Source organism: Heptranchias perlo, chromosome 38 (assembly GCF_035084215.1).
Source record: "Heptranchias perlo isolate sHepPer1 chromosome 38, sHepPer1.hap1, whole genome shotgun sequence".
NCBI classification, from domain to species: Eukaryota; Metazoa; Chordata; class Chondrichthyes; order Hexanchiformes; family Hexanchidae; genus Heptranchias; species Heptranchias perlo.
In genome coordinates, this window is record NC_090362.1 from 12857485 (window position 1) to 12880268 (window position 22784).

General features: G+C 50.3%; 1 protein-coding gene across 1 annotated transcript in view; it reads left to right on the forward strand.

Annotated features, from left to right (window-relative positions):
• iqgap1 (IQ motif containing GTPase activating protein 1) overlaps positions 1 to 18112 on the forward strand; it is a 113062-nt gene extending 94950 nt beyond the window's left edge. The window contains exons 30-38 of the mRNA XM_067973449.1: positions 2044 to 2176; positions 3202 to 3304; positions 4855 to 4984; positions 5589 to 5676; positions 7037 to 7249; positions 12027 to 12193; positions 13208 to 13330; positions 14920 to 15028; positions 16188 to 18112. Coding sequence (XP_067829550.1) covers positions 2044 to 2176; positions 3202 to 3304; positions 4855 to 4984; positions 5589 to 5676; positions 7037 to 7249; positions 12027 to 12193; positions 13208 to 13330; positions 14920 to 15028; positions 16188 to 16301 — 1180 coding nt within the window. The 3' untranslated portion in view covers positions 16302 to 18112. The remainder of the gene's footprint in view (positions 1 to 2043; positions 2177 to 3201; positions 3305 to 4854; positions 4985 to 5588; positions 5677 to 7036; positions 7250 to 12026; positions 12194 to 13207; positions 13331 to 14919; positions 15029 to 16187) is intronic.
• Positions 18113 to 22784: the final 4672 nt, after the last annotated feature.

Genomic DNA, 22784 nt, shown 5'->3' on the forward strand with positions numbered 1-22784 from the left:
TCTGTCTGTCTCTCCCTCTGTCTGTCTCTCCCTCTGTCTGTCTCTCCCTCTGTCTGTCTCTCCCTCTGTCTGTCTCTCCCTCTGTCTGTCTCTCCCTCTGTCTGTCTCTCCCTCTGTCTGTCTCTCCCTCTGTCTGTCTCTCCCTCTGTCTGTCTCTCCCTCTGTCTGTCTCTCCCTCTGTCTGTCTCTCCCTCTGTCTGTCTCTCCCTCTGTCTGTCTCTCCCTCTGTCTGTCTCTCCCTCTGTCTGTCTCTCCCTCTGTCTGTCTCTCCCTCTGTCTGTCTCTCCCTCTGTCTGTCTCTCCCTCTGTCTGTCTCTCCCTCTGTCTGTCTCTCCCTCTGTCTGTCTCTCCCTCTGTCTGTCTCTCCCTCTGTCTGTCTCTCCCTCTGTCTGTCTCTCCCTCTGTCTGTCTCTCCCTCTGTCTGTCTCTCCCTCTGTCTGTCTCTCCCTCTGTCTGTCTCTCCCTCTGTCTGTCTCTCCCTCTGTCTGTCTCTCCCTCTGTCTGTCTCTCCCTCTGTCTGTCTCTCCCTCTGTCTGTCTCTCCCTCTGTCTGTCTCTCCCTCTGTCTGTCTCTCCCTCTGTCTGTCTCTCCCTCTGTCTGTCTCTCCCTCTGTCTGTCTCTCCCTCTGTCTGTCTCTCCCTCTGTCTGTCTCTCCCTCTGTCTGTCTCTGTCTCTCCCTCTGTCTGTCTCTGTCTCTCCCTCTGTCTGTCTCTGTCTCTCCCTCTGTCTGTCTCTGTCTCTCCCTCTGTCTGTCTCTGTCTCTCCCTCTGTCTGTCTCTGTCTCTCCCTCTGTCTGTCTCTGTCTCTCCCTCTGTCTGTCTCTGTCTCTCCCTCTGTCTGTCTCTGTCTCTCCCTCTGTCTGTCTCTGTCTCTCCGTCTGTCTGTCTCTGTCTCTCCGTCTGTCTGTCTCTCCCTCCGTCTGTCTGTCTCTCCCTCCGTCTGTCTGTCTCTCCCTCCGTCTGTCTGTCTCTCCCTCCGTCTGTCTGTCTCTCCCTCCGTCTGTCTGTCTCTCCCTCCGTCTGTCTGTCTCTCCCTCCGTCTGTCTGTCTCTCCCTCCGTCTGTCTGTCTCTCCCTCCGTCTGTCTGTCTCTCCCTCCGTCTGTCTGTCTCTCCCTCCGTCTGTCTGTCTCTCCCTCCGTCTGTCTGTCTCTCCCTCCGTCTGTCTGTCTCTCCCTCCGTCTGTCTGTCTCTCCCTCCGTCTGTCTGTCTCTCCCTCCGTCTGTCTGTCTCTCCCTCCGTCTGTCTGTCTCTCCCTCCGTCTGTCTGTCTCTCCCTCCGTCTGTCTGTCTCTCCCTCCGTCTGTCTGTCTCTCCCTCCGTCTGTCTGTCTCTCCCTCCGTCTGTCTGTCTCTCCCTCCGTCTGTCTGTCTCTCCCTCCGTCTGTCTGTCTCTCCCTCCGTCTGTCTGTCTCTCCCTCCGTCTGTCTGTCTCTCCCTCCGTCTGTCTGTCTCTCCCTCCGTCTGTCTGTCTCTCCCTCCCTCTGTCTGTCTCTCCCTCCGTCTGTCTGTCTCTCCCTCCCTCTGTCTGTCTCTCCCTCCCTCTGTCTGTCTCTCCCTCCCTCTGTCTGTCTCTCCCTCCCTCTGTCTGTCTCTCCCTCCCTCTGTCTGTCTCTCCCTCCCTCTGTCTGTCTCTCCCTCCCTCTGTCTGTCTGTCTCTCTCCCTCCCTCTGTCTGTCTGTCTCTCTCTCTCCCTCTGTCTGTCTGTCTCTCTCTCTCCCTCTGTCTGTCTGTCTCTCTCTCTCCCTCTGTCTGTCTGTCTCTCTCTCTCCCTCTGTCTGTCTGTCTCTCTCTCTCCCTCTGTCTGTCTGTCTCTCTCTCTCCCTCTGTCTGTCTGTCTCTCTCTCTCCCTCTGTCTGTCTGTCTCTCTCTCTCCCTCTGTCTGTCTGTCTCTCTCTCTCCCTCTGTCTGTCTGTCTCTCTCTCTCCCTCTGTCTGTCTGTCTCTCTCTCTCCCTCTGTCTGTCTGTCTCTCTCTCTCCCTCTGTCTGTCTGTCTCTGCCTGTCCACCCCCCTGCCTCTGACCCTCTCGCTCTGCCCCTCTCTCCAGACGTTTCTTCCAGTCTGCCTGTGAGGTGCCGGAGCTCGAGGACAGGTTCAACATTGATGAATACTCCGACCTGGTGACGCTGACCAAGCCAGTGATCTACATCTCCATCGGAGAGATCATCAACACTCACACGGTGAGTGCGTCTCGTGGAGACTGCGGCCCCGCTCCTGCTGGGGGGATTCAGGGGGGGGGGCGCCCGTTCCCTCTGTGGGGGAGGGGGAGGATGGCTACAGCCGGGACACATGTTCTAGGTCACTGGAACCACCAGTAGATCACGGATTGTGTGAGGTTTTCATACTGTGTCCACTTAAACCGTGACAAAACACCCAGAACAAATCCTAGATCCTGTCGTTCCAAACACTGCTTGTGTGTGGACAAAGCAATTTATTAAATTTGTCCTCTGGGTGTGGGTGACGCTGGTAAGGCTCCATTTATTACCCACTCCCAGCTGCCCTGTCCTTGGTGGAGTTATATTTGTTTTAAACAACTCGATTGTTTCAGAAAGCATTGAGCCAACCACATAAAAGAAAGACTTGCATTTATATAGCGCCTTGCACGACCTCACAAAGCGTTTTGCAGCCAAAGAAGTACTTTTTGTAGTGTAGTCACTGTTGTAATGTGGGAAACGCGACAGCCAATTTGCACACAGCAAGATCCCACAAACAGCAATAATGACCAGATAATCTGTTACTTAGTGATGTTGGTTGAGGGATAAATATTGTCCAGGGCACAGGGGAGGTCTCCCCTGATCTTCTTCAAATAGTGGCCGTGGGATCTTTTACGTCCACCCGAGAGGGCAGACGGGGCCTCGGTTTAACGTCTCATCCGAAAGACGGCACCTCCGACAGTGCAGCGCTCCCTCAGTACTGCACTGGGAGTCTCGGCCTGGATTATGTGCTCGAGTCTCTGGAGCGGGCCTTGAACCCACGACCTTCTGACCCAGAGGTCAGAGTGCGAGCTGCGGCTGTCGCCTGGAATGGCTGCGCCCGCCGGCAGTGGCAGCAGTTGTAACCTGCGGCCGGGAGAGTTTGCGTCCTGGCCCTTTATTCGCTGTAACGCAGACGGGGTGTCGCGTGTTCAGGGGGTGGGGGGGTGGTGGTCACAGGTCTAGGGGTCTGCTGTCGAACTCTCTGACTGGTCGCCTTTTCTCAATCGCAGCTTTTTCTGGACCACCAAGACGCCCTCGCTCCCGAACACAATGACCCCATTCACGAGCTGCTGGAGGATCTGGGCGAGGTGCCATCCATTGAGTCTCTGATAGGCAAGTAACCAGCCCCCCTCGCTCTGCCCCCTCCCCCCTCGCTCGGCCCCCTCCCCCCCCCTCACTCTGCCCCCTCCCCCCCTCGCTCTGCCCCCTCCCCCCTCGCTCTGCCCCCTCCCCCCTCGCTCTGCCCCCTCCCCCCCCTCGCTCTGCCCCCTCCCCCCCCTCGCTCTGCCCCCTCCCCCCTCGCTCTGCCCCCTCCCCCCCCTCGCTCGGCCCCCTCCCCCCCCCCTCGCTCGGCCCCCTCCCCCCCCCCCTCGCTCGGCCCCCTCCCCCCCCTCGCTCTGCCCCCCCCCCCCTCGCTCTGCCCCCCCCCCCCTCGCTCTGCCCCCTCCCCCCCCTCGCTCTGCCCCCTCCCCCCCCTCGCTCTGCCCCCTCCCCCCCCCTCGCTCGGCCCCCTCCCCCCCCTCGCTCGGCCCCCTCCCCCCCCCTCGCTCGGCCCCCTCCCCCCCCCTCGCTCGGCCCCCTCCCCCCCCCTCGCTCGGCCCCCCTCCCCCCCCCTCGCTCGGCCCCCTCCCCCCCCTCGCTCGGCCCCCTCCCCCCCCTCAGGGGAAGCATTGGCTCCTTCATCTCCTCACCGCACAGTATTCCCACCGGCCTCTGTCATACACGGGCCACTTGTGACCCAGTCAGTCACGTTATATCGGGATTCCGGGATCCGTGCCGACGTTCCAGGGATTGCGGTCTGGAATTCTCTCCATTTTCTGTCAAGCCCGTGGCCCCTGTTTCACTGAGTTTGCTCCAATTAAACTTTGGGAAGACTGAAGCCTTCAGACCCGGCCACTATCTCCCTTCCCTCGGCGTCCTATTGGACCCTGAGATGAGCTTCTGACCACATACCCATTCCATCACGAGGACCGCCTACTTCCACCTCCGTAACATCGTCCGTCTCCCCCACCCCCGCCTCAGCTCACCTGTTGCTGAAACCCTCACCCATGCCTTTGTTACCTCCAGATTCGATTATTCCAATGCTCTCCTGGCCGGCCGGCCGCCCATCTTCCACCCTCCATAAACTTGAGCTCATCGAAAACTCTGCCCGTACCCTAACTCAAGTCCTGTTCACCCGTCGCCCCTGCGCACGCTGGCCTACGTTGGCTCCCGTCCAGCAGCGCCTCGATTTTAAAATTCTTACCCTAGTGTTTAAATCCCTCCATGGCCCTCGCTCCCACTCCCTATCTCTGAAACCTCCTCCAGCCCCTACGACCCTCCGAGATCTCTGCGCTCCTCCAATTCGGGCAACCCCTGTTTTAATCGCTCCATCATTGGTGGCCGTGCCTTCAGCTGCCACGGCCTTAAGCTCTGGAATTCCCTCCCTAAACCTCTCCTCCTCTCCGCCTCTCTCTCCTCCTTTAAGAAGCTCCTTAAAACCTACCTCTTTGACCAAGCTTTGGGTCACCTGCCCTAATATCTCCTTATGTGGTTCGGAGTCAAATTGTGTTTGATAATCGCTCCTGCGCGCAGCGCCTTGGGACGTTTCACTACGTTAAAGGCGCTATATAAATGCAGGTTGTTATTTTTTGAAAAGCTGAGTGTGCTCCTCTCTCCCACAGGTGAAGGAGGTGTGAACGACCCAAACAAGGAGCAGTTGGCCAAGACTGAGGTGTCCCTCACCCTCACCAACAAATTCGACGTACCTGGGGGAGAGAATGAGGAGATGAACGCTCGCACCCTGCTCTTAAAGTAAGTCGCTCGCTTGAGAGAGGGCAGAGCTTAAAGATTTTATAAAGAAAAGAAAGACTTGCATTTCTGTCGCGTCTTTCACAACCTCAGGATGTCCCAAAGCGCTTTACAGCCAGTGGAGTACTTTTTGGTGTAGTCACTGTTGTAATGTAGGAAACGCGGCAGCAAATTGGCGCACAGCAAGATCCCACAAACAGCAATGAGGTAATGACCAGATAATCACTTTTTTTTTAGCTGTTGGTTGTGGGCTAAATATTGGCCAGGACACGGGGAGAACTCCCCTGCTGCTCTTCAAAATAATGCCTTGGGATCTTTTTCATCTGCCTGAGAGGGCAGACAGGGCCTCGGTTTAACGTCTCATTCCAAAGACGGCACCTCCGATCGCGCAGTACTCCCCCGTCCCTCCGAGATCTCTGCGCTGCTCCAATTCTGGCCTCGTGCGCATCCCCGATTTTCATCGCTCCACCGTCGGTGACCAAGCTTTTGGTCACCTGTCCTAATACCGCCCATGCGTTAAAGGCGCTGTATAAATGCAAGTTGTTGTTGAACGGGGATCGAGAGCCAGGCCGACGAATGACCCGTTCTCTGTCTCGTTCTATTCCAGCGCGAAACGTCTGATTGTCGATGTGATCCGTTTCCAGCCAGGCGAGACTTTGACTGAGATTCTGGAGACCCCGGCCTCTGCAGAACAGGTGCGTAATGAAGCTTCCGGATTGTCCCAAGAGTGCCTCCGCTTGCGACGGTGGGGCTTACAGTCCCAGGCAGCTGGAGGCCTGCTTTAGGGAGCGATGGCAGACGGACCTCTATCTGCGATTTCCCCCCCCTCACCCCCCCCCCCCCACACACAGTCAGCTCCCAATTATTATTCTGCCGACGAGGGCCGTTCTGGAACGGAGGCTAAGAGAAGGGGGTAGAGAAACTACAGGACTGCGTTAAGGTGATAAAAGGACTCGATAGGGCAGACGAGGAGAAAATATTTCCTCGGGCGAGGGAGTCCAGAACAAGTGAACTTTAAAATTAGAGCTAGACCGTTCAGGGGTGAAATCAGGAATCGCTTTTTCACACAAAGGGGAGTGGAAATCTGGAACTCTCTTCCCCCCACAAAAGGCTGTGGATGCTGGGGGTAATTTGGAGCTTTCAGGACTGAGATCAATAAATGTTTGTTACAATAAGGGTGTCCAGGAACTCCTCGAGCCTGTTCCGCCATTCCATTAGATCATGGCCGATCTGTATCTTAACTCCATTTACCCGCCTTGGTTCCGTAACCCTTAATACCCTCACCCAACAAAAATCTATCAATCTCAGTTTTGAAATTTTCAATTGACCCCCAGCCTCAACAGCTTTTTGGGGGAGAGAGTTCCAGATTTCCACTCCCCTTTGTGTGAAGAAGTGCTTCCTGACATCACCCCTGAACAGCCTAGCTCTAATTTTAAGGTTATGCCCCCTTGTTCTGGACTCCCCCCACCAGAGGAAATAGTTTCTCTCCATCTACCCTATCAATTCCTTCAATCACCTTAAAGACCTCAGTTAGATCACCCCTTAATGTTCCATATTCAAGGGAATGCAAGCCGAGTCTAGAATATGGAGCAACGGCAGATAAACGGAGTTAAGATACAGATCAACCATGATCTAATTAAATGGCAGAACAGGATCGAGAGGCTGAATGGCCTCCTCCTGTTCCTGTGTAACAGGCTCGAGGGGTTGAATGGCCTCCTCCTGTTCCTATGTATCAGGCTCGAGGGGCTGAATGGCCTGTTCCTCCTATGTAACAGGCTCGAGGGGCTGAATGGCCTGTTCCTCCTATGTAACAGGCTCGAGAGGCTGAATGGCCTGTTCCTATGTAACAGGCTCGAGGGGCTGAATGGCCTGTTCCTATGTAACAGGCTCGAGGGGCTGAATGGCCTGTTCCTATGTAACAGGCTCGAGGGGCTGAATGGCCTCCTCCTGTTCCTATGTCTACAAGTCTAATCGAGGAATGATTAAAATGTCTCTGGTGCAAATGTGAGCCGGTGGCCTTGGAGAGGGTGACGCTGTTGACGCCTGTTTCCCCAGGACACTGACCACCAGCGGGCCATGCAGAGGCGAGCGATACGAGACGCCAAAACACCCGAGAAGATGAAACGGAACCAGGTTCAGTCCGAGGAAAACCAGATGTCGCTGAAGGAGAAAAAGGAGAAAATCCAGCAGAACCTGAAAAAGCTGGCGGACTTGGGGAGAGTGAACCCCCACAACAAGTACCAGGATCTGATCAACGACGTCGCCAAGGTAACCGGGCCCCCCACCATCCCTGTTCACAATAAGAAATTCCAATTTATCCCCCCCCCCCCGCCCCCACCCTCTCCTGAAGGTGCTGATTCTCCTCGGGGTGTGCAGGTCACGTTGGCCCCAACCACCCTCGCTCAGTGCGAGCTGGGGCGGTGCAGGTCGGCAGGCTATTCGACTGTGGGCGGCATCGCAGACAGCCCACCCTTGTCCTTCGCCCAGTGGCCACACCCGCCCATGGATCCTCCCACCGTGGCGTCCAGCTTTAGTGATCAGGAGCTGCAACCCTGGCTGATGTTCCCTGCTCCCGCACCCCCCCCCCCCCAGCCCAGGGGAGCTGAGGCCAGTTGTGATGGTTCTACCACGACCCTGGCTGAAATCAGCCCCGCCCCAGTCAATTCAATGGGACCTCGTGTCGGGACTTTAATCAGGTCTCCGTTGCACCACTAGATGGCGGGGGAATCCTGTGTAATGTGAGGATCTGATGAAACCGTTGAGTTCTTGATGTTGAGAATTTACAGCACAGAAACAGGCCATTCGGCCCAACAGGTCTGTGCTGGTGTTTATGCTCCACACGAGCCTCCTCCCACCTTACTTCATCTCATCCTATCAGCATATCCTTCTATTCGCTTCCCCTTAAATGCGTCGATATCTATCACATTTACATTTCAACAGTTGCCTTTTCATAGAATCATAGAAGTTACAACATGGAAACAGGCCCTTCGGCCCAACATGTCCATGTCGCCCAGTTTATACCACTAAGCTAGTCCCAATTGCCTGCACTTGGCCCATATCCCTCTATACCCATCTTACCCATGTAACTGTCCAAATGCTTTTTAAAAGACAAAATTGTACCCGCCTCTACTACTGCCTCTGGCAGCTCGTTCCAGACACTCACCACCCTTTGAGTGAAAAAATTGCCCCTCTGGACCCTTTTGTATCTCTCCCCTCTCACCTTAAATCTATGCCCCCTCGTTATAGACTCCCCTACCTTTGGGAAAAGATTTTGACTATCTACCTTATCTATGCCCCTCATTATTTTATAGACTTCTATAAGATCACCCCTTAACCTCCTACTCTCCAGGGAAAAAAGTCCCAGTCTGTCTAACCTCTCCCTGTAAGTCAAACCATCAAGTCCCGGTAGCATCCTAGTAAATCTTTTCTGCACTCTTTCTAGTTTAATAATATCCTTTCTATAATAGGGTGACCAGAACTGTACACAGTACTCCAAGTGTGGCCTCACCAATGCCCTGTACAACTTCAACAAGACATCCCAACTCCTGCATTCAATGTTCTGACCAATGAAACCAAGCATGCCGAATACCTTCTTCACCACCCTATCCACCTGTGACTCCACTTTCAAGGAGCTATGAATCTGTACTCCTAGATCTCTTTGTTCTATAACTCTCCCCAACGCCCTACCATTAACGGAGTAGGTCCTGGTCTGATTCGATCTACCAAAATGCATCACCTCACATTTATCTAAATTAAACTCCACCTGCCATTCATCGGCCCACTGGCCCAATTGATCAAGATCCCGTTGCAATCCTAGATAACCTTCTTCACTGTCCACAATGCCACCAATCTTGGTGTCATCTGCAAACTTACTAACCATGCCTCCTAAATACTCATCCAAATCATTAATATAAATAACAAATAACAGCGGACCCAGCACCGATCCCTGAGGCACACCGCTGGACACAGGCATCCAGTTTGAAAAACAACCCTCTACAACCACCCTCTGTCTTCTGTCGTCAATCCAATTTTGTATCCAATTGGCTACCTCACCTTGGATTTTATCAACATACTTTTGCCCCACAATTCCCCGCACCCCCCCCCCCCCCCCCCATCTCTAAAACTGCATTCTGCACAGTTGATGTCCCACTCACTTGCGCTCAGATCAGGCCTGATCTCCGCCCTAGCCGTGATGGACCATCTCAACGCAGACCAGGTATCGACCCTACTGGTCTGCATGGCTGATCAGACCGTGTGTTTACTGTGGTATGTTGGGGTCGTGGTTGTGTTACTGGGAAACCTGCCTTCCTTACCCGGTCTGGGCCTATATGTGACTCCAGTCCCACACCAACGTGGTTGACTCTTAACTACACTCTGAAGTGGACCATTCAGTTGTAGCAGTAAATGCCGGCCTTGCCAGCGACGCCCACATCACGAGAATGAATTTTTTTATTTACAACTCAGCAATCTGCCCAGACACAGAAGGCTGTTATTTTTAATCTGCCGCAGGGGGTTGAGCATTATGTACGAGACGGAGGAATGATAACGCTCTGTGGGTCAGCACCTCTGACTCCACACACACATTCGCCCCGCCTTTACAATCTACTCAATGACTGAAGTGAGTTCAGACCACGGGCTCTGGGCCAAACCCTCGCCTCGGGGCCCGACTGATTTGCGTAAATGAGTCGGCGAAACAGCTTCCTCTCCCTCTCCAACCAGATCTCATTTGAATACAATCGGCAGCCCGGCTATTTTTAAACAACTGAACCTTATTTGCTTAAGGTTGTTTTCAGTATCCCAAGAGGACACCCACTTCTGTCGAAATCTGTAATCAGAACATACGGACCGAGGCAGGAAAAATGGGGGTGATTTTTAATAAGAGTTGTTATGTTTTGTTTTTCCGATCTCTCTTCTTCCCCAGCCTCGTCCTCCCCGGCTCGCTCGAGTATAGTTTATCCTTATGCTCCTGCGAAGCACCTTGGGACATTTTTCTACATTATAGACACTACATAAATGCAAGTCGTTGTCGTTTCCATAGGGGCTGCCCTCCAGTGCCTCACCCAAGTGGCTGCTCCTCGGGTATGAGGCTGGACAGTGAATGTTTTTAGGCTATTCATTCATGGAGGGCATCACAAATGAGCTTTAATCTGTTCACGTGTGATGTCCCTGTGCGTGAATCCATACACACATTCATCCTCACACTGCAAACATTCACACCCACCCACACACATTCTCAGTCTCCCTCTCTGTCCCTCTCCCTCTCTGTCCCTCTCCCTCTCTGTCCCTCTCCCTCTCTGTCCCTCTCCCTCTCTGTCCCTCTCCCTCTCTGTCCCTCTCCCTCTCTGTCCCTCTCCCTCTCTGTCCCTCTCCCTCTCTGTCCCTCTCCCTCTCTGTCCCTCTCCCTCTCTGTCCCTCTCCCTCTCTGTCCCTCTCCCTCTCTGTCCCTCTCCCTCTCTGTCCCTCTCCCTCTCTGTCCCTCTCCCTCCCTCTCTGACACACACTCGCACACATTCTCACTCACATTCTCTCACTCATGCACACATTCATTCTCCCTCTCTCACACATACACGCGCGCGCACACACACACACACACACACACACACACACACACACACACACACACACAAACAATAGATATTTATAAATCAGACCAGTGGAGCCTGTACTGAGATCAGCTAACAGCTCAGACTGGGGATCCAAACACTGACCTTCCTGGTCATTGTGGCTCAGTGCCACACCAGGTGCTGCATTGACACATGGTGGAGGGGGCACTGCCTATGTGTTAGAATCGTAGAACGGTTACAGCACAGAAGGAAGCCATTCTGCCCATCGAGTCCATGCCGGCTCTCTGCAAGAGCAATCCAGCTGGTCCCACTCCCCCGCCCGATCCCCGTAGCCCTGAAAATGTTTTTCTTTCAAGTACTTATCCAGTTCCCTTTTGAAAGCCACCCATTCCGGCAGTGCGTTCCAGATCATAACCACTCGCTGCGTAAAAAGGTTTTTCCTCATGTTTCCTTTGGTTCTTTTGCCAGTCGCCTTAAATCTATGACCTCTGCTTCTTGACCCTTCCACCAATGGGAAGTTTCTCTCTCTCTACTCTTCATGATTTTGAATACCTCTATCAAATCTCCTCTCAATCTTCACTGCTCTAAGGAGAACAACCCCAGCTTCTCCAATCTATCCCCGTAATTAAAGTCCCTCATCCCTGGAACCATTCTAGTAAATCTTTTCTGCACCCTCTCTGAGGCCTTGACACCCTTCCTAAAGTGCGGTGCCCAGAACTGGACACAATACTCCAGTTGTGGCCAAACCGGTGTTTTATAAAGGTTCAACATAACTTCCTTGCTTTTGTACTCTACGCCTCTATTTATAAAGCCCAGGATCCCATATGCTTCTTTAACTACTTTCTCAACCTGCCCTGCCACCTTCAACAACCCTGTGCCCCCAGATCTCTCTGTTCCTGCACTTCCTTTCGAATTGTACCCTCTAGTTATATTGCCTCTCCTCACTCTTTCCACCAAAATGTATTACTTCGTACTTCTCTGCGTTAAATTTCATCTGTAAGGAATCTTACAACACCAGGTTATAGTCCAACAGTTTTATTTGAAAATCACAAGCTGACGAAGGAGAAAGCCTCCGAAAGCTTGTGATTTCCAAATAAAACTGTTGGACTATAACCTGGTGTTGTAAGATTCCTTACATTTGTACACCCCAGTCCATCACCGGCATCTCCACATTAAATTTCATCTGCCATGTGTCCGCCCCTGCCACCAGCCTGTCTATGTCCTCTTGAAGTCTATCACTATCCTCCTCACTGTTCACTACACTTCCAAGTTTTGTGTCGTCTGCAAATTTGGAAATTGTGCCCTGTACACCCAGGTCCAAGACTTTGATATATACCAAGAAAAGCAGTGGTCCCAGTACCGACCCCTGGGGAGCACCACTGTAATACCTTCCTCCAGTCCGAAAAACAACCGTTCACCACTACGGTGTTGAACTAAATTCCTGTTTTTTTTTTCTCTCTCTTTTTCACCCCCACCCCCAGGACATCCGAAACCAGCGGCGATATCGTCAGAGACGGAAGGCTGAGTTGGTGCGACTGCAACAGACGTACAGCGGCCTGATCTCCAAGACCGCCTTCTTCGAGGAGCAGATTGACTACTACAACCAGTACATCAAGACCTGCATGGACAACCTAGCCAGCAAAGGAAAGTACGTACCTCCAATTCTCCACATAGCGGACGATTTGTTGTTCTTGAGGAACCCAGGTGGAGGGTCAAGACCCCCACAGTACAGGACAAGCACCAAGCTCGGAAAGAGTAGGAGAGACAGTCAGGAAGTATTGGTTAGGTGACACCAAGTTTGGATTTTTATAAAACCTGTAGATTGTAAGAGGATTGAGAAACCGAGCGAGGAGAGGCGTTCTACAGTTCCTGAGGGCATTGATCACATTTCTTGACTCCCTCTCTATTAATGTGATCACTGCTCCTTTGAGCTTTCTTGTTCTTCCTAAGCTTCAAACCCCTCGCCCTACACCCTCCTCCCCCACCCCAGACCCTCTCCGTGTTGGAACCAAGACCCACCGCCCCGTTTGCGACTCTCCAATGCACTCTCTCTCAGGACCTCGAAACTGAGGAACTCTTCTCTCCCTTGGGTTTCACTTGGGTCAGTCTACGGGCTTTGAAAACCCGGGCTTGGTGTCAACTAATTGCCACTTCTTGATTTGCCTCACCCTGTTGGGAGACAGTATTGTAGTGGCTACGGTACTTGGACTAATAATCCACAGGTCATGAGTTCAAATCCCACCATAGCAAACTGTGAGATTGAGTTCCATAATTTGCAGGCTGGCACCGGAAAAAATTGCTGTAAAAACCCAACCGGTTCATTAATGTCCTTCCACCACCTGATGAGGGCCTACATGTGACTCCAGTCCCACACTATGTGGTTGAGTCTTAATGTCTTCAGAAGTGTCCCAGCAAGTCCCTCCTTTGTAAAAGTAAACACTTTAGAGGGGCAACTACAGACGGACTGTAAGTTTAGCCTTGTCACCCACGTCCCAAGAATAAATCATCATCTACTTTTTTGGGCCTTGATGCAGCGCGGGCCTCGGTCGGCCAATCTCCTCCACTTTAAATGCAAAGAACGTGTAGATTGAGTGGGGGGAAACCCCGTGAACTTGTCAAGTGAGAAGTTGTGTTTCATCCTGCGGTTCGATGCTGTTTCCAGGGTTTCGAAGAAGCCAGGAGATGTTAAAGGAAAGAAGAGCAAGCAGGTGTCACAGCGATACACGGCGGCGAGACTCCACGAGAAGGGAGTGCTGCTGGAAATCGAGGACCTCAACAGCAACCAGTGAGTGGCAGAATTTCTCACAAACCTTCGAGGTGTGAAGCTGAGGGAATCGGGTTTGATTTCTCTGAAAAGCAGGAGGCTTCGAGGCAACTCAGTTGAGGTCAAAGTGGATCTGAGTAAATTGTTCCCCCCTGGCGAAGGGCTCAACTCCCGGGGGTAAGGGGCTAAAAGTGAGGAAGTTTGGGATAAGAAGAGTGTGGCAGCGGACGATATAAATGAGGTCAAGGGACGATGGAGTGAGTTTCTGGAGGCAGGAGGGATGTGGTGAGAAGGTGGAAGGGTCAGGCTTTACATGTGAAATTGACGGGCAGGAAAAGGCCAGCTGGTCCATCAAGCCTGCCCCAGACCATGATGGCTGGAGCATCAGGACTAGACACTCCCTCCACCACCCCCCCCCCGCCTTTCTGCAATCATGTAATCTCCTGACAGCGCGCGAAAAACCCAGGGCCAATAAGGAAAAACATCTGGAAAATTCCTCCCCGGCCCCCTCAGGCAATCGAGACCCATCCAGGAGATCACATGGACCAAGCTTAAGTTGGGCTTCGTAGCTTTTTCTTGTTCCTAAATATTCTCATCGCGATGGGTTTGGATTGGATGAAGAAATCCCTTCAGTCCATTTTACCTCATCCTTCCAGAACATCAACCCAACAATCTCCCCATTGCAACGTCCAGCTGGTTTTTAAATGGTTCCCAGGGTCCTGCTCTCACCCACTCTTCCTGGTAACCCAGTTCCACCTGCTGATCACCCTCGGTGTAAATACTCCCCGAGGTCTGTCCTAAACTTGCCTTTCACACCCTGACCCTGTGACCTGCTGGCCTGGTTCTGGGTTTATTTTCTCTGTCCCATTAAGTATCTTGTTGACCTCTATAAAGAAAGAACTTACATTTATATAGCACCTTATCACATCTATAGGGCATCCCAAGATACTTTGAAAAGTGTAGTCAGTGTCATGTAGAGAAACAGGAATAGGAGGAGGCCATTCAGCCCCTTGGGCCATTCAGTTACATCATGGCTGATCTGTATCTTAACTCCATTTACCCACCTTTGCTCCATACGCCTTGATGCCCTTACCCAATAAAAATCTTCCTATCTCAGTCTTGAAAGCTTCAATTGACCCAACAATCACTGTCTTTTGGGGGAACGTGTTCCAGATTTCCACTCCCCTCATGACAGCCAATTTGCACACAGCAAGATCCCAAAAAACACCGAATAAGCTGATAACCAAGTAATTGTCTTTGGCGCTGTTGTTTGGGGGAGGATAACAAGGGTACTCCCTGCTTTTTTCTTGAATACTGCCATGGGATCTTCTAACATCCACCAAAACAGGCCGATGGGGCCTCAGTTTAGCCTCTCATCAATAGGACGGCACCTCTGACAGTGCAGCACTCCCTTGGTTCTGCGCTGGGAGTGTTGGCGTAGATTGTGAGCTGAAATCGTAGACTGGGGCTTGAACCTACAACTCTTGAGTCAGAGGTGAGAGCGCTACCCACTGAGCCAAGCTGTTGGAGGATACCCCTCTCCCCTCAGACACATTTCGTTCTTGCTACTTGTTCAGTTGTTTAATGAAACGATTTTCTTCTGTTTCCAGGTTTAAAAATGTTATTTTTGACATCTGCCCGACAGAAGAGGTGGGCGACTTTGAAGTGAAGGCAAAGTTTATGGGAGTCCAAATGGAGACCTTCATGCTGCATTATCAGGTGACAATAACCTTCTGCTCACCAACAAAAGGCTCATCTTTGACATGGTCACCAGGAGTCTACTTGCACCTTATTGTTCACATTGGCTTCTGGTCCAGCAACGCCTCAAATTTAAAATTTTCCTCCTCATGTTCAAATTCCTCCATAGCCTTGCCCTCCCTACCTCTGTAACTTTCTCCAGCACTACAACCCTCCGAGATCTCTGCGCTCCTCCAATTCTGGCCTCTTGCGCATCCCTGATTTTAATCGCTCCACCATTGGCGGCCGTGCCTTTAGCTGTCTGGGCCCTAAGCTCTGGAATTCACTCCGTAAACCCCTTGACCACTCTCTCCTCCTTTAACATCCTCATTAAAACCTACCTCTTTGACCAAGCTTTTGGTCACCTGTCCTAATATCTCCTTACGTGGCTCAATGTCAATTTTTGTCTGATTATGCTCCTATGATGCACCTTGGGATGTTTTACTACATTAAAGGCACTATATAAATGCAAGTTGTTATTCCTCCAGTATTATTGCCTTTTCTCCCTCCTGAAGGTGCTGACTCTCACTGAGGTACAGTTCCTGAAGGTGCTGACTCTCACTGGGATACAGTTCCTGAAGGTGTTGACTCTCACTGGAGTACAGTCCCTGAAGGTGCTGACTCTCACTGGGCTACAGTCCCTGAAGGTGCTGACTCTCACTGGGGTACAGTTCCTGAAGGTGCTGACTCTCACTGGAGTACAGTCCCTGAAGGTGCTGACTCTCACTGGGCTACAGTCCCTGAAGGTGCTGACTCTCACTGGGGTACAGTTCCTGAAGGTGCTGACTCTCACTGGGGTACAGTTCCACAGGCCATTCTCCGGTACCTCACCCAAGGGGCCATTCTTCATGTTTGAGCCCAGAGAGTGAGTAATGGCGAGCTATTCGACCATGAGGGGACATCCCAGAGGACCTCGATTCTCTCCTCCCCAAACAGCGACATGCACATTAGTCACTAGATTGCGATCAGGAGTGGGGACAGTGAGTGATTCTCCTCTCCCTAACTCAGGGTACTGAGGCTAACAGTCCAGCCACCCTGAGTGTGACCGGCTAACGGCAGAGGCAGGGATGGGAACCCATGGTGGCGGAGGAGGTGTTCTGTTGGTTTCCTGCTCACTCGGTGTATTCTCTCCCTGTTCTAGGACCTCCTGCAGCTCCAGTACGAAGGTGTAGCTGTCATGAAGCTGTTCGATAAAGCGAAGGTTAATGTCAACCTCCTGATCTTCCTTCTCAACAAGAAGTTCTACGGGAAGTAGAGAGACCCCCGCCCCTCCCACCCAACCTCTCGAGGGACACAGGGACCAACGCCAGAGTCATATGACTCGACCAGGCACTCGTGATGGGCTGCCGTGTTTGTACTTCTCCCTTTCTGTTTAGGCTTTGCACAAATCAGAACTGGGCACCTTTGGACAGTGTGTATGACCACCATTCGGAGCAGAGTAGGGCTCTCCGAAGGATAGCAATTATATATTTAGTATTATGTTGCTGGAACGTTTATAGACTTGGTATCTTATCCATCAATATTTGTCTTGTGTACTGCTTAAGAGGCGTAAACATTAAAAACACAACCTCTTATTTTTATATAAATTAGTTTTGCTCCTTTGCTTTGTTCTTTTGAGTCTTTTTTATTTCTGTACAGAAAATCTTTCCCTTTTTCCTCCCCCTAACCCTTTTGTAACCTCCAGTCAGGCTCTTGTGTTTTCCTGCTCTGTATTCCAAAGCCTTGCTTCTGATAATCAATAAATTGAGCCCCGCAGTGGAGGGTTGGGTGACAGATCATGTTAGAACGCGGTCCTCTCAAACAGTCACACTGCAATTCCAAATCTCCCCATTTATTGGAGACAAAGCGTTTTCTTAATGACTGTTAGTGAGATGGTGGGTTTCTGTCAACCTTGGGCATCTATCTGAGCCAAAGAAAAAATTAATTAGCTGTTAGAGCACTAAATCTAAGTTAATTTGGATCAAATTTCATTTCAGCCCCCATCAGTGCATGCCTCGGGACTCAACCAGTGCACAGAACGTACATCACAGTGTAAATGTGTCCGATACAGGACAAACATCTCCTTACTTCCAGCAGATACTTGGTCACTGAACCAAAATATCCAGTAACCCAGGACAGTTCGACAGTAGTTATTATACACAAAAGAGAGTAAATATAATGACAATCTCCGGTATTTACAAGCTTGTAGTTTAGGGTCCCAATTATCAATTTATAGCTATTTGGCTACCTGACACTGGACTTTTCCCTACTGACTCCCTTCCTTTTATTGTTCTTGGCCCTGGGTCTTTCCGTGGCGCACAGATTTCCATGGTTGACTTACCTTTCATCATTTGCAGAGGGCTATGGGCATCAGAGCAGCAAAAACCAACTCCTCCCTCTGGTTTCCCTTTCCTCTCTTTGATGTAAATTGTGTGTTGGCTTAGAGATTATTTTTCAATTCTTCCTGCGTCTGAATTTTTCCTAAGCTCTGTCAATAGCTGAGTTGGGTTCCAAGGTTCACCTTTCTGGGCCCCCTTCTGTGTCCTTCCGGGGGTAACTTTAACCAAACTCACCAGGCAGAAATCCCACGGGACTGGGTGAAACACTCATTTTACACCCCGCCCAATATTGGTCTCCCTTGACTTCAACGGGGAGTAGAATCGGGCCGAGTGTAAAACCAGCATTGCACCCGATCCCCGTTGGTTTCCCGACGGGCAGGTTGGGTTAAAATTGCCCTCCTTAGACTCTCTCAACTGCTATAAACCGTGAAAACAAAGCACCGTGCGTCTCGGTGGAGTCAAACATGGAGTCGGATGTCCTGCACTTGATGGACGGTTTTACCTTGGCTTCAGATGGATTCATTCCCTCCATGGTGAACGATGAGACACTGCCAAGAAAATAGAAAGGCTGGATGTACGCCTGCAGGTCGTACAATCGAGTACAGCCTCCCCCATTCAGCACAAGACTGTACAGAGAAAGCAATCGTGTAGTGCTGTCACTGGCTAATTTATTGGCCCACCAGTCACTGATGCTTTTAAAATTACATTGTATTTGTAGAACTGCAATAAAGGTTGAGTTTGCAACTTTTATGTATGGTCCTCAGAGCCACAATTTATCTGTCTGTTTTATTGATAACGTGCTGTTCATTGCCCCACTCAACATTCCTCTCTCATTCCTTTCCAACTCCCAAGCCTCCCTCACTACACACACTACCCCCTCTTTACATCCTCACCATACTAAAATCAAGACCTGTCACTCCATCGCCTAATCTAATTTATTCCTTCCCAGGACTTCAAATCTGTGCAACTCCTCCCCTCCCTCAGTTTTCCCTTTCTCCCATAATCTACAGGATTTAAAAACCCAAGCTTGGTGTTCGCTGACTGCCACTTACCTGATTTCACTCATCATCTTTCCACTTCCCAGCCTGGGTTAGATACGGAGTAAAGCTCCCTCTACACTGTCCCATCAAACACTCCCAGGGCAGGTACAGCACGGGTAAGATACGGAGTAAAGCTCCCTCTACACTGTCCCATCAAACACTCCCAGGGCAGGTACAGCATTGTCTAGATACAGAGTAAAGCTCCCTCTGCACTGTCCTATCAAAGACTCCCTGGGCTCTGTACCTGCCCTGGGAGTGTTTGATGGGACAGTGTAGAGGGAGCTTTACTCTGTATCTAACCTGTGCTGTACCTGCCCTGGGAGTGTTTGATGGGACAGTGTAGAGGGAGCTTTACTCTGTATCTAACCTGTGCTGTACCTGCCCTGGGAGTGTTTGATGGGACAGTGTAGAGGGAGCTTTACTCTGTATCTAACCTGTGATGTATCTGCCCTGGGAGTGGTTGATGCCAATACCAACTCCCCTGTTATAACATCTCACTTCCATGAGTACAAAAACAAATGTGGAAATGGACTTCCATATTTTTCCCTGGGAACTCTTTGCGATTCTGAGTGTTTAGTATGCACAAACAAAAGAAAGGCGAACCATATAGCAAGAATACTTTAATCTGTAGATCAAGCAAACAAGCTAAAATAAAATATAGAGGAGGAATAAAGATCTGCCTCCGTTAACTCAGTGCATTCTGGGGGTTAAATGAATATATCTTCATTTCCAATTACACTTGTACCAGGAATGAGTTCCATTTAACTCACTCCATAACTTCATAGGAACAGGAGTAGGCCATTCAGCCCCTCGTGCCTGCTCCGCCATTTGATAAGATCATGGCTGATCTGTAATCTAGCTCCATATACCTGCCTTTGGCCCATATCCCTTAATACCTTTGGTTGCCAAAAAGAAAGTCAGGTCTGTAAGTCCCACTTTTCACCTAACGAGGGCGGCTGCTCATCTGTGGAATCCACACAAGCGGTTGCCTAGAAACAAGTAATATAGATCAAAGATCGACAGTCTCATTGGAGGACCTTGTGTTGCTTTGATCCAGTTCATAGAAATTACAGCACGGAAGGAGGCCATTCAGCCTATCATGTTGGTGCTATCTCTTCAGCATAGGTTATCTGCTCCAATTTCATTTCACTGCCCCTTTTCCCACTATTTTATATTTCCCCTTTTCAAATACTCATCATATTCCCTTTTAGATGATGTTATAGTCGCTGTTTCAAAAGGCCACTTTTGGTGAAATGTTCCAACAATCCTCTGTGTGAAAAATTCTACATTCCCCTTCCACGCCCCACCGCCCCCCCCCTTTGCTGGTGACAGCCTGTGTTTATGCCCCTTTGTTAATGAATTCCTGTGTAACTGGGCAACCGGTGATAACAAGGTGAGGAGTTAAATCTCATCCTACTTTGTTCTGCGGTGATTCTGCCTGTTAGTAAATGCCGTGTGCTCCTTATTATGAGATACGTATGTTAAGCAGCTCTGGTCCTGAATGGGCTATTGAGTTGTACCCAATGCTTAGTCAGCGTCTCTGGGAAACCAAGGGGTAAAATGGGAACATAAAATCTAACTGGAGTACTTTGTCCTGTCTAAGAGTACGATGTCACTCCTGGGTAGAATTCAACAATCCAGGGCCGTGTCTTCATGACCCTTTCAACAAACATGCAATTTTCTCTCCCAAGTTTCTGCTCCTTGCCAAGAAAATAATTTGCCTTTCCAGTAATGTGGCGGCTGCCGTGTTAATCTGAGGAGGAACGAATTGGTATAAAAAAGCTATCATAAGAATCAGTATCCTCAGGAGAGGAACTTAGGCTCAGCAGTGCTGAGATCTGGGGATAGGTTTCCAGGTCACACACCATTATTTAGGCTGGTGGGAGAGTTTTTTGACGGTAAAAACCGAGCACGTTTGAGGAAGGCATAAAGAAACCATACAAACGAAAACAATCGAGCTTATTGTAGTCAACACAAGCGTGAGGAAAGAAGCAGATTTAAGGTAAGTGGCAAAAGAAGCAGGGGGGGAGATGAGATATTTGTACGCAACAAGCTGTTATGATCTGGAATGCGCTGCCTGAGAGGGCGGTGGGAGCGGATTCAATAGTAACGTTCAAAAGGGAATTGGATAAATACTTGAAGGGGAGAAATTTGCAGGCCTATGGGGAAAGGGCAGGGGAGTGGGACTAATTGGATAGCTCTTTCAAGGAGCCGGCACAGGCATGATGGGCCGAATGGCCTCCTTCTGTGCTGTATGATTCTACAAAAAGAAGTAGGGTCTATGATGAGGGAGCTGACCTCAGCCAAGGGACAGTGGAGGGGGCTACAACTGGACCCCTGGGGTAGGGAGGATTCCTGCTCCTGATCACTGTGATAGCCACTGCTGGAAAGTGTGCAAATGTGGGTGTCTGATGAGGGCAAGATCGGGCTCGTCTGTGATGCCCCCACGTTAGAATAGCACGTGGACACTCACAATCTACGTTCGCACCTGGGAGAGATACTGAGGAGTGACACCTCCGTCGACCCAAGCTGGAATCAGTGCCTTCAGGGAGATGGGAGCTGTTATGAGAATACAGGAATACAGGAGCCAAACAGCCACCTCCCTGCGAGCAGAGTTAATGCTACATTAATGGTTCGTCCTTTCCACAGTTATTTACAAATCAGAGCCATCTTTATCCTGCCTTGTATCGTAATTTGAGTGAGACAGTTAAACCATGATGGTGCATCTTGTGAGGGATACTGACACACATCCAGCTAACAAAGCCAAGACTGACAACTGCCCGGTATGTCCAGAAAAAGAAAGACTTGCATTTACGTAGCGCCTTTCACTACCTCAGGACGTCCCAAAGCGCTTTACAACCAATTAAGTACTTTTGAAGTGTAGTCACCGTTGTAATGTAGGAAATGTAGCAGACGATTTACGCACAGCAAGCTACCATATACAGTACTACAATAAATTACCAGATAATCTGTTTTAGTGATGTTGATTGAGGGATAAATATTGGCCAGGACACCAGGGAGAACTCCCCTGCTCTTCTTCACATATTGTCATGGGATCTTTTACATCCATCGAGAGGGCAGACGGGGCCTCAGTTTAATGTCTCATCTGAAAGACGGCACCGTCCAACAGTGCAGCACTCCCTCAGTACTGTACTGGATTGTCAGCCTAGATTTTGTGCTCCAGTCTCTGGAGTGGGACTTTAACCCATGCCCTTCTGACTTAGAGACAAGAGTGCTACCACAAGTTTCCAAAAATGAAAGCCAGACAGTGAAACAGAACTCCATTCTTTCCACTTCTGTGTCCCGTGATGTGGAGACATGAGTTAAATTTAGAATTCAAAGGAACTTCTACAAGACTAGTTTCATGATAAGTCCGAGTAAAATGTTGTGGTCTCAACACAGTATATGAAGTGCATGCTGTGTGCCCACCTACCTGGGCCCAGAGGGCTTAGGGCGGAGTCATAGTTTAAGGACCTTCAAGTGTAACCCACTAAAACCATGAAGCTAATAGATCACTGGGAAGCATCCTGCTACCTGTCCAACTAGGACCATCTACCCATCAGGACTTCAGTCTGCAGGGAAATCTGGGGCCGGGAGGGAACAGTCCCATCTCCCAGTGACAGATCCACCCCTCCAGGTTCTATTAGTGAGCCAGGACAGAAACAGGCCATTCGGCCCAACTGGTCTATGCCGGTGTTTATGCTCCGCACGAGCCCCCTCCCACCCCTCTTCATCTCACCCTATCAGCATATCCTTCTATTCCTTTCTCCCTCATGTGTTGTCTGGCTTCCCCTTAAGCGCATCTATGCTATTCACCTCAACCACTGCTTGTGGTAGCAAGTTCCACATTCTAACCACTCTCTGGGTAAAGAGGTTTCTCCCGAATTTCTTATTGGATTTATTAGTGACTATCTTATATTTATGGCCCCTAGTTTTGGTCTCCCCCCACTAGTTGAAACATCTTCTCTACATCTACCCTATCGAACCCCTTCATAATTTTAAAGATCTTGATCAGGTCACCTCTCAGTCTTCTCATTTCTAGCGAAAAGTGCCCCAGCCTGTTCAGTATTTCCTGATAGTTTTACCCTCTCAGTTCTGGTATCATATTTGTAAATCTACCTGAAACGTTAACACTGTTTCTCTCTCCACAGATGGTGCCTGACCTGCTGAGTGTTTCCAACATTTTCTGTTTTTATTTCAGATTTCCAGCATCTGCAGTATTTTGCTTTTGTAAATCTTTTTTTTTTGGTTGATGATCATCAGTACTCTGGACCCACCTGGTTTGAACATAAGAACATAAGAAATAGGAGCAGGAGTAGGCCAATCGGCCCTTCGAGCCTGCTCCGCCATTTAATAAGATCATGGCTGATCTGATCCTAA